The sequence below is a fragment of the Vanellus vanellus genome (genome assembly GCF_965231255.1).
Source record: "Vanellus vanellus genome assembly, chromosome: 1".
Taxonomy (NCBI): Eukaryota; Metazoa; Chordata; class Aves; order Charadriiformes; family Charadriidae; genus Vanellus; species Vanellus vanellus.
Window position 1 is genome coordinate 57,677,755 of NC_138905.1, and position 20,135 is coordinate 57,697,889.

Genomic DNA, 20,135 nt, shown 5'->3' on the forward strand with positions numbered 1-20,135 from the left:
CAGCCAGCTGCTCAGGTCTTGTCTATGATGACCAGAAATAGGCAGGACCTTATCAGAAGCTCTTAAGATAAGATAACCAACACTTTGGGTAGGTCCGTATCTCTCATCAGCTGCAGAACCAGCCAAATGCCACTCAAAACTGCATTTGAAAGAGCTACATGGAAACAGGAGAGTCCCACCCCCAGGTCTGTCACCACCAATCCTCCACTGCAAAGGCTGAAAGCATGTCAACGCAAGGACAGTACATCTTCTCCCATGAGCAAAAGCAAGAAGTTGCTCAAATATCTACTGTTGTAGCGTCCCCTGCCACACCAATGCCTTTCCTACAACACAAAGCGAGGAGGAAAGGGACAGAGATGGGCAGTAATCCAGGATGAAGCCACCTGTCTTATGTCTCATGGAAGTGCTGGCTCTGAGGGGGAGGCCCATTCCTACCTCAAGCCCATCAGCTGGTTACATGAGGAAATCAAACCAAAGAGAATAAAGAAAAGCTTGCTCATTAGTCAGCCCCAAATGGTGTTCAGCCATCTGATGATGTCTCTGATGGCAGAAGGGGCATGTATGATGCTCCTGTGCTACATCCCAAAACAGAGCCCCAGGTAGACCCCCCCACATATGGTCCATCCCTCTCCTCACACGCCCAGTCTCTCACCCCCTCACCAAGGAGAGGGGACAGGTGATGGGCAGGTCCTCCCAAAAAGTACAATACATTTTTGTGCTGAAGGATGGTTATTTATAGCCTCCTCCTCCTCTTGGTTCCCCCCACCCACCCAAAACAAAAGCACGAAGGATGTCACAGATGAGTCTGGGTGAGTACAACTGTTTTTTCTCCTCCTCCACCTCGTCATTCGTTCTTTCCTCTCCCCCAGTGGGAGAGATGGACTGGTCATGACGAACCCATCTCAATAAAGTAACCCCCTCCCAAGCCTAAATATTAGGCTGAGCCCACAGAAAATAGAAGCCCGAGGGGCTTCCCTCCAAAAAATACCTCTCCTATTTACAGTATTGCTTTTGCTTGCAGCAACAGAGCAAGGGATGTATGCCCAGTCCTTCCTGGTGCATCCACAGGGCTAGTTGGTTCCCCTCTCCTGTCCTCACCAGTGGTAAACCACCAGCAAGGAGGAGCAAACCATGGGAAGGACATGGGGAGGACAAGCCATGGGGACAGCCACCAGCAGCACAAGTCTGCTGGTAGGAGCAGGTAGAAATGGTGCCCATATACAGCGGAGAACTGCCCCTTTTCCCTCTTGGGACCTGCAGTTCTACGGTTTCTACCCCTTCCCTATTGTTGTGGGGCAGCTGGAGAGGAGTTGCGCTGGGAGGCAGGGAAGGACTGGTAACCTCGGTGTCCTCCAGATGAGATGTTCCCACAACCACAGGTCAGACCTGTGTCCCATCCTCCCAACTCCTAAGGGTGCTACAGGGAATAGGCTGGACTCTCAGGGGGAGCACCTACGGATTTTGGGTCTGCTCCCGATCTCTGCTACTGGGGTCAGTATTGTGTGGAGCAGGGTGGCTGCCTGGGGGATGGAGCTGCAAGGCATACCCTGCTTCTTGTGCTCTGAGAGATGTCTGTGCTGGGGAGAATTGTCCAGGTGGCTATTGCTGAATTATTTCCCTTTAGGGACCGTCCTCACAGAGACCTTACTTCTATCCTGGAATAAACAGTGTGCTTCCACAGCTGTGTCTTTACTTGAAGCAAAATCATGAGGAGTGTGGAATGATGTCCATACGAGCTCTATCTGAGAGTCACTGCTGCCACCTAGATGAGGCTTTTAAAGACAGCCAGGATCTGAGATGCTGCAGAAGACACACTAAGGTATACTCTACGTAAAGTACAGCAAGACCAGTTTTCAGAGAGCTTAGTCTGGCCCCAACCAGTTCTCTGCACACTAAGACCCCCTTCTTATCTGAGTGGGAGGCAAAGCGCAGCCATGCAGGGCAGGACCCTTTCCCGCTTGACTGCACCCCTGTGCAAGAGCTAGATGCACGCTGGCTGTCCCAGCAGCAGTCTTTCTTTCTGGGGGGAGTCCTGCTCCATTCCTGTGTGCTACAAAGATGGTGTCAGCAAAAGCCTTTGCAATGTGGTAACAGAGGAACAGAGGAGAGTTCAGCAGGACCTGAGGAGTGAAACTGTCTTTCTTCTCCTCCTCCTGCCCAGGGTGAAATGGCAAAGTTCTCCTCTCCCCCTCGAACCAGCCCAGCTGGGAACAAGGGCTCTCAAGACCCCCTAGAAGTCCACCTCCTCCATCTTCCCTCCCACAGGGACTGCTCCTGGGGGCCAGGGACTGGGCATGGCTCTCCCCCTGTCTCACCAAACACTGGTCTGAGAAGAGTGGCAAGCAGGACGTACAGGCGAGGGGAACCATCTCCACCTCCATCCAAGGAGGCTGGGGAAGGAGTGACACTCATGGCACTGCCCCTCTGCTCTGCCGAGTCTCTCGCTGTAACCTACAGACTTGCCTGTGGTTTTTGATTGTACCTGCAAATCTTCCTCCCTCCCTTCCCATTTTATCTCTTTGTGTTATCCCCCCCCCAATACCACTTCTTCCCAAACCCTCTAAAAATAAGGCACCCCTCCCTCACTAGCACATGGCAGAGAAAAGTCCCCCTGTCTTTGCATGGGGAACACCAATCCTGCTCCCATCCAGCCCCCCCTCCACCCTCACACGCCTGCATGCTAACTCAAACACCGTCCCTTCCTTGAGCCACCAGCTCCTCCAGCCCAATTCAGATGCCTCCCACGCCTACTCCAGCCTTTAGTGACACTGTCTCTTCTAGAAAGGTCCCTGGTCCCTCTCACTCCTTCCTTTCTGCCTCCAGCATCCTCCCCCCTGCCCTGCTGGTGCCATCACCCCTCTCCTGCCCACCTGCCAGATTCTGCCCTCCGCAGCAAGGCAGGAGGGAGAAGAGGGAAGGGGGACCTTCCTGTCACGATGCGATGACAGATTTTGGAAGAATTTGGTTCTGACAGGTAGTTTTGGGAGGGAGGAGAAGGAAGAGGTGATGGGGAAACCTTTTTTTCTCTTTTTTTTTTTTCTTTTTTAAAAACAATAAATAAAAACAGATGACCCAGAAGGCTGGAGCATAGCTGAGAGCCACCTCTTGTGCCACTACGCACGTGTCTGGTTTGTGCCTCGGCTTTCTGCCGGCAGTGGGAAAGGGGGCAGAAGGGAAAGGGGAAGGGAAAGGGGCATCGGTGGCTCAGTAGTTCTGTGTTTGGTACCCCTGTGTCTCGGTGTCGAAAGCATCTGCTGGAGGGGGCTGCTGGTATGTCCCCACCGCATCTGTAGCATCTTCCTCGTTCGTGTAGGGAGCATAAGGCATGCCGGAGTCCTGGCTTGGGTCCATGTAGTCCTGGGAGAAGAGGGCCGAATCGGCACCCAGCTGGAAACGCTGATAAGCCAGGAATGCCTGGCCCACCTTTAAGGGAGGAGGTGGAGGGAAGAGATGGGAAGCGGAGAGGGGAGGGGAGAAAGAGAGGGGGAACGTACCGAGAAAGAGAAACAAACAAAAGTGGGGTTAGTAGTGGTTACGGATTAGTGTGCGAGGCCCCCCTGGCAGACCACCGGTGAAACAACCCCGAGAGCATGGAGGTTCAGGCTGTCCCACGGAAAGTGCGAGCTGGCCAGGAGAGAGGAGGGCTGGGCAGGGATGGCTGCAAGCCCAGATGGCTGCATGCAGCCTGTCGGGGCTCCCCGCTCTCTCTGGGGTGTGCTGGGCACCTCCTGCCCAGCGGTGGGGTTTCACCCACATGGCACAGGTCGCAGAGGCTCAGTTGGCAGGTGGTTATCCCATTCAGCCCCTCCTGCCCCTGGGAAGGCAATCTGCCTCAGCAACACCACAGCAGGTTCCTCTGCCGGGTTGGATGTATGCAGCCGTTTCGCCTGCAGAGGCCGGGAAGAAGAGTGGGACTTGACCTGGAGTAGCGAGGTGGTGGTCACCCCTTCACTGGCCATCATCCGCGCGGTGCAGCACAGACCTTGGGAAGGAGCAGCAGGAGGCAAGGTGGCCACTCCCCTGACCATGGGATGGTTAGCAAGCATACTGCTGTCTCCTGCCCCAGGCACTGCAGGCAAGACACCCTTTGGTGGACTGAGGGAGCCCAGGCACGGGGTTCAGAATTGCGGACCCCAGCAGGCGTGGCTCATTGTCCCAGAGCATCCCTGATAGAGGTGAGCAGTCTAGCAGTTGACAAGGAGAGAGGTTTTTGGGGAATGAGGGCTGGGACGAAATGGAGGAGATAAAGTGGTGGGGGCGGAGGGCATCTCCTGGCTGAAGTATTAGGTCTGAGCAGTCATCAAAAGAAAGGCACAGCGGTGTTACGCAGCATTAGTTAGGGTACGGGTGAGGGAGTGAAGGGAGCAGAAGAGGAGGAGGAGAAATTGCCAGTTCCATCTCCCAAGAGGGAGACCCCCTGTTCAGTGGATAACCCCGCTCCAGTTCAATGGCCCGTGTCTTCCCACGCCGTGCCCTGCAGTGACCACGCATCTGTGGTCAGGGCACTGGAACCGTCTCTGCTCAGTAACCTCCTCCAGCTGCATCCCTCCGCCCCTTCCCCCAAATTCCCCCATCAGCGAGGGGCACTAAGGCAGCAAGGATGGGGAGTTAGGGAACAGGGTGTTGTATTCTTCCTGAAAAGTAATGTCTCTGAGTCTCCGGAAAGCCAGAAACGTGAGGAAGCCCTGTGAGGAGAGAGAGGGGTGTGGGGAGGAGAATCAGTAAGGAAGAGCAAACTGGATTGAAATAAAAACCCCAAGGAACCTGGGGAAGAGGATGCCTATTTAGCCACTCGCAAGCCTGTGCATCAGGAAGGACCACTGCAGGTGGCATCTCGAAAAGAGTCCTGAGGGACCTCTTGCAAAAACCTTGCTCCTTGTCACACTTTCTGCTGGAGCTTGCAAGGGGCTTTTCGGCAGCACTCGAATGCAGGATACAGCTAGCGGGGACACACACACACACACGCTCCTGTCCCTTGCCCCTGCTTGGTGTCACCTTGGCGAGGATGCTGACTGCACAACTCTTTGCAGTTCCCCTTCTTCTCTGACAGCTTTGTGGTCTTATGGCACCCTTCCTACCCAGCCTCTGCCCAACATTAAGGCACATAGGGGGAGGAGAAGATAAAGCCACAAGGACTTATACATGGAGACTGGTCTAAAATGCTTTCCTGCTCGGCACTATCCTGTCACTTCAGACGAAAATCACTCAGGCTTGGTGCTTTCAGAGACGGGAGGAAACCATGGGGGATATTTATATTGCACACCACATTTTTTCCAGGAAACTAGTAATAACGAACTGCTGGGGAAAGGGCAATCTTACGAGACAGCTCCATCATCTTTTTAAGAAGTGACCCAGTGAGGCAGTGCTGCAGTCATGGGTGCAGAGGCAGATCCCAGAGGGACGCTGATCAATCACCGCCTCTTCTGGCCACTGATGACATTTCACACGATGAGAGCAAAGCAGGGAGGGAGATGGGTGCAACCCCCAGCCTGAAGCTCCCTTCTCTGCTTAGTGTCTGTGAGGTGAAAATGCTGTTCAAGTCCTCTGACAGACAGGGAAAATGATGCTTGGGGAGCTGGCTTGTCCAAGGTCATATTAGAGGTTTGTCAAGGACATTCCTTACTGGGATATGGGACTGTCTTACCCGTTGTGCTTATTAATCCTTTAGCACCTTCTTTCACGTAAGTTTTTGAGCCCTTGTTTCCCAAGTTTACCTCCTAACCACCTCCCTTCCAGCTTTTCCTTCTCAGAAGCCATATGAACTGAGATCTCAGAGGGAACCACTCTTAGCCAGTCACCCTCCACTCCCCACAAGCTAATACAGTGCAGAGGACACTTGATCCAACATCATGGCTGCTGTACTCACCCAGGTGAAGATGGAGAAGAACGAGAACGTGATGGCTGCTCGGGCTGCATCCCCTCCTTCATTCATTGGGTTGTCCTCTTTTTTTGAAGCTTGCCACTGGTTGGTCAGAAAGCAGAAGCCAACGAACCAGAGGAATGCCCAAAAGGCTGGGATGGACCACCACCAGCATGCCGAAAAGAAAGGGGAGAGACATCAAGAAGGTATGTGTGAACAGAACATAAACACATCATGTTTCTCTGGAAACTTCAACCCTGCAAGACCCACCAGCATGTTGCAGACTGGGGCAAACCCTGACTGCACAGCCTGTCTAAGCCCAAGCGAGATGGCAGGCTCGCTGACAGCTGAATTGTCAAGGTGACGATAGGTGTCTGCAGAAAGTACCTCAGGAGAGTTCATTTGCTCGTGTTTGGATTGATCACAGGACTTGCATTTGGCCTTGGGAGGGAGCCTGAAGGGCTTCCAGTACAGGAGCAATCACCTGGGCTCTCTGAAACAGCCACTGCTTCACAACCCTCTCCTACAAGGACAAGCGAAGAGCAATTCCTTCCAAGGGAGCTGCAGAAGAGTGGGAAGCAGCCAGCCTGCAGTTGCAGAGAGACAGCACAGGCTAAGGGACACACGCGGAGGAAAGGTGCTGAAGAATCATTAACATACTGCAATCCTGGGAAAGGGGTGAAGGTAGGGGTGAGCGCCGAGTCCAGACTGGCAGCTGGTGGAGAGGAGTGGAGGGAAATGGGTGTTCTTAAGTGGCAGCAAAACAGGGCTCACTCCTTCCCCCTTCTCTTGTTAGTTGTACACAGGACTGCTAGGAAAGGGGCTAACCATGAACAAACTTGCAAGCCAGAAGTCCTAAACAAGTTCAGGTGCTGCACCCGATCCTGCCCTCGCTCCACTCATGGCCCCTTTGACAAACCATCTGGGGGGGGACCCTGACATGGAGAAGTTTGCCTGTATGGCCGGAGTCAGCCAGGAGAGCAACTCAGGATCACAGCACGATAGCAAAGCGCCTCCCCGTGACGCTACTGAATGGCGTTACACATCCACGTAGTACACAGGCACCATCACTCTGTCTGTCACTTCAACACACTACTGGGGATGGAGAGATCTGACTATAAGTTAGAATAAGCCTCAGGGCTGGATGAAGTCCCACACAGCTATTCCCATGGGGAATGCCAGGTAACCTAGGAGGACTGGTTTAGTCAGCCTGCATGAAACTCTCAACGTTTTTTTATGTTAAAATATATGGGGTTCAATCACCTGGAGCTGGAAAAGAAGGAAGTAGCATCTCCAGAGGCATCAACACTTGGCCTTAACAAGCATAAGCATGCAGGGAGGCAAGACCTGCTGGTTTTAAAGGGCTCCCTGAGCTACACCTATGGAGAACAGCAGAGAGGCATCAGCCAGATTGGCTGAGGAGAAGGGGAAAGAAAAGGAGAGAGAGAGAAGACCTGAGAGAGCAAGGAACAGAGACTTCCCTGCTAGGAGCGACTTGACCTGCTAGGTGTCAGACGCTCCATCCCTCTCCCTTGCTGGTGGAGAGAAGCACTATGGCCAACCAGCCAGCAAGCTCACCCGAAACTCCGATGTCCGAGAGTACTGCCTTCTTGCGGTCCTTGACGCTGCTGATCTGTGGGAAGTAGGCATCCAGAGCCAGGTAAAGAAGGCAGCTGAGGAAGGCGAGGACACCCACGGTAATGCCATAGTTGCAGGCATTGCGATTGCGGTTGAAAATGCAGTGCTCTTGTGACTCGTCCAGGCGGTTCACGTACCCTTCATTGACAATGGAGCCAAACACCACGATGGAGAACACCTGGCAGGGAGGGAGGCAGGAGACACATCAGGGCAAGCCCCATCTCTCTGGACCAGCGCAAAGGAGCAGAGGTCTGCAGGGGACAGACACCCTTCGCAGGCACCTCTCTGCTCTGCTTGAGCTCCTGTCCCGCTGCCTTCCCTGGGCTGTAGCCACAGGGAATTTACAGGGAGATGGTCTCATTTTATTTCTGAGGATTAACTTAAAATAGGACACTTTTAGATTTGAGCCTTTTTATCCATCTGATCTAAAGCGAAGTAAAGCAGTCGCAGTCTGGAGTAAGGGTGGCTTCCCACAGACACACAGGGAGGCGACGTGGAGTGTAAATTGGGATATGGTTTTGGTGCTGGTGCCTGCATACAAGGGCTCCAAGTAGTGGAAATCCTCTTAGTCTGCATTTATTCTCCCACCCACTCCTTTCCCTTCTAGGAATTCATTGTTTCTACCACGCATTTGTTCACTAATTTTATCTATTCAGCTACTGTGCTCTTTTCCCCATCCACCCCCCCACAATCCACAGCCCTGCTTGCTCTGCAGCTCCATTCTGCCGGACTACCGCTCTCCCCATCTCCCCGCACGTCACACACCTCTCGCCACCAGTTTTCCATCAGCCCAGGACCTGTCCTCCTGCCCACTCACCCATATGCAAACACCCTCCAACCTTCCCCACAGATTTCACAGGCCAAACATCCCCCCTTCAGGTCCACCTGGCAGGGCCACCATGAGTTCTCCCTACTCGTCACCGCCACTGCCGCTTCATGTTATTTTAAATCAGATAGAATTAAGGGTGAGTCCAGGTAGAAATGCCATAATCCGCAGTTGCTGGTCTAATCTTCGCTCACGGGTTTAGCCTTTGTCACCTGCCACGAGGCTGTCCCTCTTTGATACAGCAGGTTCACCAAAGCAGAGAACTATTTACAGCAGCCGCAGTCCTACATTTCAAATAAACAGCTTCCCCTCGCAGCCATAGGAGAACAAGGGGAAGATTAAGGCAGCATGTACAGATTTGTCTTTGCAGACCCTCAGCAGCAACAGCCAGACTACAGGCTGCCTGCAAGGGCCCCAGGCAGATGGAAAATTGCACCTCAAGCATGGGGTGCACATAGATATGACGTGCACTAGGACGTCACCAGGGCACTCTGCTAGCCTGGGAGTTGTCTGCACAACAGGAGCCTGGCACCCTTGGAACCACCACCCAACCCACAAGGAGAAGCAGCACACAAGAAGATGAGGTGGCCAAGTCTCCTGCAGGGAGTCGAGGTAGGTCAAGAGTTTGCTAGGTCAGAAGGACCCCAGTACCACTTGACCTAACCAAGCACCAGAAGAGGACATGGCAGACAACCCAGAAAGCGGAGAAGTAGCTTTGTGAGTGCAGAGAAAATTAACTGTTGATTAATGCCAACCCAATACACCATCTATCATTGGTGGGGTTGGATGCCTGAGACCCACAGTACAGACCTCTGCTATTTGACCTGTAGCATCAAGAACCAGAGGAAGAACCATACTCACAGTCCCCAACAGCCCTTGGGCAGATACTCAATGCTGACCACGTTTCAGGTGTCAAACTCTAACAAGTATCCACTGACAGCAATATTGTTTTTTCACCAAAAGGCTCATAATTGGGTCACACTTGGGTTGCTGAGATTGGGCGCATTTTTGACATGCTAGAGCAAACAGAAAAAGCTGGAAGCCAGTGCTCCTAAGCATGGGGACTATATGGGTTTTCTGAAAGTTCACAAGAGCTTTTCAAGCTTGGCACTAAAACAACTCAGGTGTCCTCCTCCTCCATCTTCTTGAAAATCGAGATTGATCCCACTTTGCAGAAATTGCCCATGAAAATTAAATAAAAATATCTTCTGCCTGAAGCAAAGGTCTGGTCTTCAAAATTTCAGCGTGAATAGTTTGGAAAGCAGCAAAATTGCACACAATTACAGCCAGGCTCTTTCAGTGGGAATTCTCACCTTCACAACAGGTTGGGCTGACAGGACTGCCTAGGACCACTGGCAGTAACAGCATGTTCTTCTAACCTGAGGGGGAGCTGACAGACACCTGAAGTGACATCCCAATGCGAGGCTGTGACCAGCACTGATGCTGCCACCTGAAGTACCAACCTCCCTATATCGGGATGACAAAGTGGGTGCCCCATTTTCCACAGCATTAGACAGAAAGCACATCTCCTCTTTGGAAGATGAGAAACAGCCTCAAAAGTGGCATAGTCTGGTGTTCAGTTTTGGTTTAGGGCTCAAAACTGGCAAAACGTCGATTCCCTGAGTCAGGTCAACCCTTGCAACAGGCTGTATTGCGAGTCTCTGCTTACTCATTTGGGATGAACGAACTTCTGTAATGGCCGCTCCCCAGAGACACCTCTGTTTACTCTGCTCATATCCTGATACACATCTTCCCTCTACTCTTATCTTTGGGTTTGCTGCTGGCCTGGAAGAGCTCTCATCTGCGAGTGAAAGAAGCAGAAAAATTCCTTTTTGCATTTGCTCTTTCATACCTTTTTACACTGGCACATCATAAAGACACAGCTCAGTCACGAGACCAGAGGGACATCTCCATCTCCCTAATTTTCAAGCAGAGGTGGCATTCCTAACTTCCTTTCTCCATCTTCGGTCAGCCAAGATGCCACAACTTCTCTCCTATGAAGACAAACCTGTTTGGCAGCCTGGAGGAGCCCAAGGTATGATTTACATGCAACCACCTGATTTAGAATTATCTTAGGAGTTTTTTGGGGGAGATTCCACTAAGGGTATTATCACTCGTGAGCAGAACAAGTCACTGCAGATGCTTATCTTCTGTGTCCCGAAACAGCCACCCCAAAGTACTCTCTGTCCTTAGGAAAGCTTTCTCCGGACCAAAGCACAGTAGCTTAAGGGATGTCTCCTCCTCTCCATTTTCCTCACCACTGGTATCAGCTCTGGTCCATGCTCTGCTCCCCAGCGCTGCAGAGAGGGCAAAGTCAGTGGCAGCGGAGAGAGCTTGCTCCCTTTGCCAGCCTACCACCGCCCTCACGGCACAGCAAAACACTGTGAGGATCTGCTGTGCACAGCAGCCTTGAGCTGGACGGGATAACACCGAGTGGGCAAGAACAGGCAGGCTCAAACCAGAGGTTTCAGCCCGGCAGGCAGAGCTGAACAGCAGGAAAAGAGACGATCACTGCTGCTGCTGACAGGCAGAGTCACCCATTTTATCCCTGTGATGTCGGTACCCAGAAACTGTTGCTGCAAGTGCACAGACAAACAATTTTCTAGAAAAAATAGTAATTATGAGAGCCCAGATCTCGCAGTCCTCAGGAGAAACCGTCGCGCACTTAATCCATGGCAGCTATTTCTTGTTGGGAAGGGGGTGGGTGGGTGGAAGCTCAATGACGTGGCAAGTCATCTTAGAAAAAGCAAGTATTTTTTATTTCCTTGATTTCACAATCTGTGCCCGTGCAGAGATGATGTGGGCAGCAGGTGCAGTATGAGTGCTGCCTGGATTATGAACAAAGCACCAAGTTTGCAAGGATGAAGCATTTACGTTCCCGTTCCCATCACATCTGCGGCGCTTCTGAAGACATGCCAGATACCAGCAGCACTAGCACAAGCCTCTTGCCCCTCTGCGTTACTGCTGCTCGTTCCTTCTACCCCTGTTTGGCAGAGCGAAGCCTGGCTGCACAAAGTCTTGCCTACAGCCACTAATGAAATGGTCCAACATACGCATCCAGCTGCAAAGAGGAAGCAAAGAGAAGATGGCAGGAGTCTTCTCCTGACTGAGCACCGAGATGCAGGGAAGTGACCTGTCGGAAGGCAGATGGGAGGCGGCTGCAAAGCACTGCATCCCGACCCCCCCAAACACAGCCCATCCTTCTGCTCCACGGAGGGAGATCATTAGCCGCTTTCTGATGCTCGGCGACGAAAACCGGCCATCCATCCCCAGCTTTGTGCACCTCAGCAGCCTCATTTCTTCAGCAAGGCTGTTCAAGTCAGTCGACAGGACTTAAGTAACTAGATTTATAGGTTGAGAGGGTTTCCTTAAGCCTCCAAGAGCAATGTTAATTGGGCAGGTGTGTGGCCTGTCTGAAGGTGAGCATTTAATAAGCAGTAATATATTCAGCTACGCTCAAAAAAAGAGACATAAAACAGCACGTGGAGAAGATGTGACCAACTCAGTGTTGCTGCTGGGACATGGCTTTTCTTGACTTCACCACTCCTTAAACATCACATCCACACAAGTTCTTGCAATGATTTTCCTAGACTTCTGTTTCCATCAAAGAGCTCCAAGGCACCAAGCGAAGCCCAGAGCCGGGCGCTTTGCAAAGCTGACAGACAGAGCAACTTGCCGAAAGACGCAGCAAAATGAACATAATGCTAAGCTGCAGGGGGCAGATGGGGAGAGGCTGAGAGTTTCCCTGTCCCGATTTCTCAAGGGGCTCATGCTGGCCATTACAGGTGTGTAAGGGCTCATTACAGCAAGAATAGTGCAGAACAGGCAAAAGGTTGCATCCCACCATAAAATACCTTTTTTTTTGTTTTTTTTCCCCTCACCGAACTGGGGGATCTGATTTTGCCAGAGGCAAAAAACAAGAGATGAGCCCTCAGAGGAGAGGCTCTCTGGTCCCTCCCCACCTCCTCGCTGCAGGCTCAGCCCCGCAGAAAGCCAGGCGAAACCTCCTGAGCATCATGTGAGGCTTTCCACCACGCTGCCCATCCCCAGCCCTGCATCAGATGCTCCTGAGCATCATGTGATGGAGCCACAGCACGGCCAGCCTCCGGCAGTGCACTAGGATTTTCCTGCACCTCATCCCAGGAGTTTGTCACGCTGCCTCCTGGCTTCATCCCCAAGATCCCCAAGATGGTCATAGCGGGGATGAGGCTGAAGAGGGTTTCTGTCGAGCTGCCTGCTTGGGCTCGCTGCAGTGCCCTCTGGTCACAGGCTCTGTCGCAGTGCGTGTTGTCTCTCCCTCCACCAAACCCCCTTTTTATTCTATTAAAGAGAGGAAATAGTTTGGTCACATAATATTCCTCGTGGGACTTCAAATCAAATCCACCTCAGGCAGAATGAAGCAATAACCTCTTCTGTGTCTGATCTGGTAATGACCAGGAATAAATCTGTTTAAAAAGAAAGCAAGAGCGAGGGAAGAGTGCAAACGATAAACTGGCAGAGCTGATGTGGCTTTCATTTTCATGCAGCCACTCGCAAATGGAGTCTCTGGGAAGCTTTGGAGAGCCCTGCACAGACATGAATTATTATTATTATTATCATCATCATTAAATCCACTTGTATTTAGTTCATTTTGAAGGAAACATATGCAGCTTTTGATACGCATGGGACTGGCAGCTTGGAAACAGGCAGCCTATATTTATTCCCTCCAGCCGGCACCACGCAGGCAGCGAGCGACTCCTGCCCACGGTCTCGATGGCGTGTCTGAGCCCTGTGTGGGTGCTGGAGGGGACCGGCCTCCCCGTACCCACTTGTACCCAATTTCCCTGAGCTTTGGGCGAGGGAAGAGCCCGGGTATGCCAGCACCTCCCTCCCAGCTCACCCTCCCGGGCCAGCAGCCACATGGCACCACCTCCCCAACCCACCACCTCCCCAGCCGGGGCTGAGCCGGAGCAGGTGATGGAAAGGAGAAAGGCTCCCAATCCCTAATTCCTGCCACGGGATCTGGGACAGGCTTTCCTGGCCAGCCGGCTTTTTTTTTTCATGCATGGCTTGGCAGCCAACAGGCCGGCCATTAACCCTTCCACCTCCTGCCAGACTCGTGCTAGGGAACCCCGGTCGATCATCCCCTCCGCAGCAGCCCAAGCCCTGGGCGATGCTGGGGCACCCTGGGAACCAGCAGCTGGGAAGTCTCCGATGGCAGCCAGCTCTGGCTGAGCAGCCATGTATGCCACCCTGGGGAGGAAGGAAGAGCTTTCCCATGGGAAGGGACCCGCTGGTGAAAGAAGGGGCTGTATCCCAGAGAGGGACTTTGGGAAGCTCCGTACAGTCCTGCAGGTCTCACGCGCTTCCCATGGTCAAACAACATCTGCTGTCCCACCACTACTAGTGACAACTCCCCATGGCCACACCTCCATGGTGGTATCCAGGTCCTTCTGTGCTTTCCAGGTGGTGCCTACATCACTAGGTTGCTGCTCAGCAAAGTGACTGCCCAAAAGTCACATCTTTTTCCATGAGAAAGAGTTCAGTTTTCTTTCTAGCAACACATCTCTCCCTCCTTGGCTTGGCTGTGCCAACCTAGGTGGAGGACCGTATCCATTGCCACCTGTGCCTGCTCCTCTCACTGCCACACCAGTCCTCTCTGCTGCCTTGTTTTGCCACAAACGTTTGCTTTACCCATGTTTCATCTCCATGCAGTTTCTCTGGTCCTCACCTGCGTGCCTCTCCTGTTTTGAAATAGCAGAGTTGGTCCCTACGTGCTATTCCTCAAAATTTTATCTGCAAATGCCATTAACAAGAGATTTGTTCCTGCTCCAAGATCTTTCCTGGAAATGCTATACTGGAAAAAACGCGACCTGCTGCATCCAACCCCCAATCACCCTGTGTATCTGCACATCTATTGCTCATCTTCTGACGTGGCCTCTCACCCAATCCCAGTGACAGCGATCCCAAAAAAAACCTTTTGAAGCTGACCCAAGGAAGGGGTTCCCATGAAGAACCATACCTAGAGCTTGACTCAAAGCACGTGCTTTGAACCGCCAACTTTCTTTCGTCGTGCACCAACGTATCTCACAAGCACGTAACCAGCGAGTGTGGTGGCTGGGGCAAAAATCACGTGGAGGAGCAGAGGCAGAGAGCGTGGGCTGTGCTCCACGAACATGGGGAACAGCTCAGCTAAATTTAGCCGGGACAGAAAGAAGGTGGAGGTTGCAGCTAGCTGGTTTCAGACTAACACAGCCCCTGAGTTCTCAGGCTCAGTTTAACTGCCACCGCAAGCCCACGCCAGGTGTCCTTTCCGTACGGCAAAGGGTGGTGTGGGGGAAGAGGCAACGGGTGTTGTAAGCCAGGAGTCAGCGCGGCAAGCCAGGACCCGCCGGCAAGGCAGGAGACAGGGCTCCCTGCCACACCGGGGCTTGTCCCTGTCCTCCAGCTCACAGGTGCCAGCCTGTCGTGGTGAGGCCAGGGACACGGTTCCTGTCCTTCACCTGCCTTGCGTGGTCTGCCAGAGCTGCCTGGGACAGGACAGCTCCCCATCCCGGCTCGAAACATCTGTGTGCTCCCACCAGCCAGGGGACGTGGTGGCAATGGCAGCAGGCGATGAAGGAGGAGACAGAGGGCAGGCAGCGCCTCTCCTCACCAAACCTCTCTCCAGAGGGGCAATGCCCTTGGCGCCAGGGAGAGATTTGGTGTCTCAATCCGTGTGGCAAGCTTTAATGGGCTGCTCTGCCTGCGCGGCTGCGGTTGGAAATACTCTCACTCAAGCCACCTTGCTGGGCCTGCTTCCAAAAAGCGAGTTCCTTTTGCCTTGTTAGGCTTTTACATCGAGCAGCGCTTCGGTTTCTCCGGTGAGCAGGTTTCCAAGCAGTTGGGAGTGCCTGGAACAACCTGTTTCAATTAGCATTTTACTTATTTATGGCGGCAGCGCAACATCCAACGCCTGCGGGTCGCAAAGGAGCCTCCCAGCTCCCCCGTGCCGGCTGCGGAGAGCACTGTGGGTCAGGGTGCGATGGGATTACATAGGGATGTGCCCACGCTCGCCTGCTTTATTTCAAGAACAATCACGGAGTTGCGCAGCTCCAGCTCGGTGTGGGTCACCCAGCTCCAGTAGCTCCAGCTGTAGCTCCACTGGTTCCAGCTGTTGGGTCATCTAAGCGGGCTGAAAGCAGGTTTATAGGGCAGGGTGGTGGTGTGGTTTCAGTTGGGATGGAGTTAACTTTTTTTATTAGCAGATGGTATAGTGCTATGTTTTGGATTTGGGATGAGAAATACTTTTGATACAGCACTGGTGGTTTTGGTTGTTGCTAAGCAGTCAAGGCCTTTTCTGGTCCTCATGCCACCCCGCCAGCGAGCAGGCCGGAAGTGCACAAGAAATTGGGAGGGGACACGGGTGGGACAGCTGATCTCGACTGACCAAAGGGATATTCCATGCCATGTGATGTCATGCTCAGCATATGAACTTGGGGGAAGAAGAAGGAAGGTGGGGACATTCAGAGTGATGGCGTTTCTGTTCCCAAGTAGCCATTCCGCATATTCCCTGCTTTCCTGGAGATGGCTGAACACCTGCCTGCCGATGGGAAGTGGTGAATGAAATTACTTGTTTTGCTTTGCTTGCGTGCACAGCTTTTGCTCTACCTATTAGGCATAGGTGGTCTACCCATCCACAAGGGTTTTTTTCTCACTTTTACTCTTCCAGTTGTCTCCCCCATCCAAACTGGGGGAGTGAGCGAGCAGCTGCGTGGTTCTAGCTGCTGGTTGGGATTAAACCACAACAGGTGGTAAAAAACCCACCCATGCACCCATGTCCCTTCTACTGTAGGGCACTGGCTGTGAGATGCAGCTCAGCTCAGAGTACACCTCCGTGTTGCAGCCAGCAGCAAGCGAAGGGGCACGGCATGGAGCAATGCCTTGAAAGACCAGGAGTCAGAGAAAACCCCAGCCACCCATCGCAACAGGGCAAGGTGCTTTTCTTCTCATCACCACCGCTGGGAATAGGGAGGGAGTTGTTCTGCTCTTCCCCACAGAGAGGTGGGGAAGCTTCTGGGATCTTCCAGCAGCGCATTGCTTTTGTTGTGCAAGCTTCAGTTTGGCCAGACTGGACAAGTCCCCTCACTGCAAGATCCAGATGCCCTTGGAGGCATCCGCAACCAGAGATGCTCAGGAGGGACTGCTCCACAGGGCTGCATCCCTGCACTACAAGGTGCTGCTTTATCCAGGCAAGCATATCTGGGGCAGGCAGCAGCAGAGAAATGGCTGACACTGAGGCTGAACATCCAAACCTGACACAGGTGCTCTGCAGGACCACCACCGCTTGCCAGCACCCATGTCAGGCAACCTTTCTGTAGGGAGATGCATACTCACTCTGCTGTACCTGACCTCCAAAGCACCCAAGAAACCTGAGCTGCCTCACAACACTGTCACGGTGGACAGATGCTCCAGAATTGCTAACCTCTTTCCATAGTTTAGCATCCTCCTTCTCAAACCTATCCCATCGCCTCCTCAGCAAGGAGGAACATAAATAACCTTCAGTCACCCCATCTGCTCCTGATCCTGCAGCTCTCCCTGGAGATCTGCCGCCATCTCAATTGGGCTGCAGACTCCATGGGCAGGAGCCAGTTTTGCTGCCTGTTGGTAGAAAGCCATACACACCTCCGTGCCATCACAAAGTCTGCTAAAAGGCAGCATGACCTGAGCACAAGGTCACTGCCTGGGGAAGCGATCACGAGAACTGCTCTCAGTGAAAGCTCATCATGTGAAATGGGCCAAAAGGAGTCTACAGTTTGCCCCGGGGAGATGATGCCATAAGCAGGATGAAGGCAAATGAGATCTCAGGAGATGGCAGGCAAGGTGCTGCCAGTGCATGGCAGAGTGGGTGAAAGGAAGGACTCTCACAGAGACCACGGGGAGGGAGAGCCCTTCGGCACCAGAAGAGTTTAGGTGGTAGAGCCTGGCGATAGAAAGGCTAAGTGCGGATGCGATCGCAGCCTATAAATACACCCAGGGGAAAACACCAGGGAGGAGAAAGTGCCATTTAAACTGAAGGGCACAAGAGCACAAAAGCAAATGGATAAAAACCCGGCCACGAATAGATTTACAGCGGAAGGCCTTGACCGTTGGAGCCGCTGAACCCTCTCCCAGAGGGAGTGAGAAGGGCAAAAACCCCATGAATTAGTCTTTCTCCAGCAAAGTTCGACCAATTTATGGACAGGGCCATAAAGGGCCTGATGCTTGTGACAGCCTGAGATAGGACTTCAATGCCCATGAGGACCCCTCTTGGTCTCAAGTTTAAAACAAAAAACAAAACCGCAACTAAATATCTGGAGTGAGCTTGTGGCTCCCCGGCTTTGCAGAGGGAGACATGCTCAGGAGGAGAGACAAGACCAAGACAGTGGAAAAGCAGGAGAAGGAACTCGTATTTCGGGAGAGAAGAGGCGCATGCGTAGCCTTGCGCCATGACGGCCGGGCCAGCCTCCCGTGCTGGACCGCTGACCTGGAGCACCTCCAGCTCCTGCAAAAAGACTTTAATTTCCACGGCCGAGTGAAGTGCTGGGGGGAAATCCCGTCCTGTCCTCTGTCAAGGTCAGATGGGCAGCGGGGAAACAACGCAGGGTCCCAAGGAGATGATGGTCCCTGGGAAGCACTCCTTGCCCGGGGAGACCTTGCGGGGCACGGAGCTGAGCTGGGAGAGCGAGCCAACAGCATATGAGATACTCTGAAGCAGACTAGGTGCCTAATTAAAAAAATAAACATATTTCCCGTTCTCTCTCCTTCACCTGGCGCCTCTGGGAAGCCAAAATCCCGCAGTGCTCAGATGAAGGGGAGGGAAAAAAAAACAAAACCAACCACCACCAGACCAAGAGGGAGAGAGAGAGAAAGAGGAAATTCTGCCACAGAGATTAGCAGCAGGAGAGCCTTTGTAGGTCACATCACGTCCATCATCCCCAGGCACGCAGGCTGGCTCAGCTCCAGCCGGCCGGGCACAGGGGGCACACGTACCCCCTCGGCCGGTGCCCAGCGGCAGCCCCGGCACGGCCAGCCCGCTCCCGGCATCATGTGCTGTACTGTAAACAAACCCAGGCAGATGGATGGACGGACAGACGGACTGCCTGCATTAATCACGTCCTCGGCTGTCTCGGGGCTCTCCGGCCGCCCTCCGAGTCACGTCAACCCAGAAGGGACACCATCCACCCACCCGGCTGGCAGCACCAGGGCTGCCTCCCCAGCGCCAGCAGCAGGCCACCTTCCCTTTCCCTCCTCATTTCCCCCGCCTGGCAATGCTTTTATTTTATTTTTCCCAAAGCCAGCCTGACGCCTCTCCGCCTCGCTCCGGTGCGCATGTGTCTCCTCTACTCCCTCTCCCAGCCCTCCCTTCTCCGCTCCCCGGCTGAGACCTCAATCTCTCCCCGCCGGCTTGGTGCTGCAGCTCTCGCTCCCTTAATCCCAATGACCTTCTTGCAGAGGGGCAGCCATGGGATCGGCGTCACGGGAAGAGGGAGAGACCTTCCCCCCGGAATCCCGCGCCCTCCCCGCCACCCGCCTTAGATCCCCCCTTTTCCCCTGCCCCCTTCCTCACAAATTACGGAGAGCATCTCAGAGAAAGGAGGTTGGGGGGTGGGTGGGAGAGGATGAGGATAAAACGCAGAGCGATGTCCAGCCCCCACATCCCCCCCCGACTCGCCCTGGCATGGCCAGAGCTCAGCACCCCCAAGCCCTGACCTGCTGGAGAGCCACGCCAGGACTGCAGCATCACCCCCAGCTCCCCCCATCACCCCACATCCCGCTGCCTCCCCGCACCCGCCATAAACCCACTGGCATGAGGCGGGGGGAGAAGACCCTCACACGAACCCCCAAAACAGCTGAGATGGAGACAGGGTCACAGCCCAACCCGGCTCACCCCTTCCCTCCCCAGGGAAGAAACCTCAAACCAGAGTCCTCTCACCCCATATGGCCTTATATCTATACGGCCCTATATCCATACGCATGGATATATATGTATATACGGCTGTACATGTCTCAGTGCACACATATATGTGGCTATACACATGGAAATATACACATATGGAGACAGACATATATATCCAAACGTACATGCATATATATATGGAGATACAGCAATAAATGCTTAGGGAGCTGTGTACATATACATCTGTGTGTGTATGGATCTAGAGGTGTGGAAACATACCAATGGATGTATGCGTATCTATATATGTGGATACATATGCATACACAAGCATATATAAAATATATAATAATAAATATATAATACATAGTAGCATGTAATTATAATAGTATATGAAATATAATAATAGATAATGGTATATAACATAATGATTATATATGTGTGTGTGTGTGTATATATATATATACACACGCAGGTATGCAGAGGTCGGGGTTGGGGCCGGTGGCGGCCGCCCGTCCCGGAGGGAGCCCCGCACCGCCCCCCCTCCCCTCCCCTCCCGTCCCGCAGCCCGGCGGGACGCCCCCCGCCCTGGTGCCGGTACCGCCACCGGTCCCGGCGGCAGCCCGCGGTCCCGGCGGGGCCTTACCCAGGAGAGGAGCCGCAGGAGGGTGTGCGGTTGCCGGATGAAGGCGTGCGGGTCGAAGGCGCCGCCGGCTTTGCCCGCTCCGAAGGCGCCCCCGTCCATGGCGGCCCGGGGGTGGGCGGGAGGCGGGGGGGGGGGGGCTCGGCGGGCGGTGCCGGGCTGCGCCGAGCCGTACCGGGCTGCGCCGAGCCGTGCCGAGCCCTGCCGTGCCGAGCCCTGCTTGGCAGCCCGGCGGCGGCGGCGGCGGCGGCGACGGCGGCGACGAGCCGCGCGC

General features: G+C 53.6%; 1 protein-coding gene across 2 annotated transcripts; it reads right to left on the reverse strand.

Annotated features, from left to right (window-relative positions):
* Positions 1 to 2,581: 2,581 nt before the first annotated feature.
* SYNGR1 (synaptogyrin 1) lies at positions 2,582 to 20,135 on the reverse strand. Of its 2 annotated transcripts, none has more exons than XM_082498529.1 (4): positions 19,865 to 20,135; positions 7,439 to 7,676; positions 5,867 to 6,012; positions 2,582 to 3,423 (listed from the first exon to the last, which is right to left on the reverse strand). In XM_082498529.1, the coding sequence occupies exons 1-4, from the start codon at positions 19,961 to 19,963 to the stop codon at positions 3,205 to 3,207; spliced, it is 702 nt and encodes a 233-aa protein (XP_082354655.1). In that variant the 5' UTR covers positions 19,964 to 20,135; the 3' UTR covers positions 2,582 to 3,204. The 2 variants fall into 2 exon arrangements, with proteins under 2 accessions (XP_082354655.1, XP_082354656.1); XM_082498530.1 differs by lacking the exon at positions 2,582 to 3,423 and adding an exon at positions 4,069 to 4,685.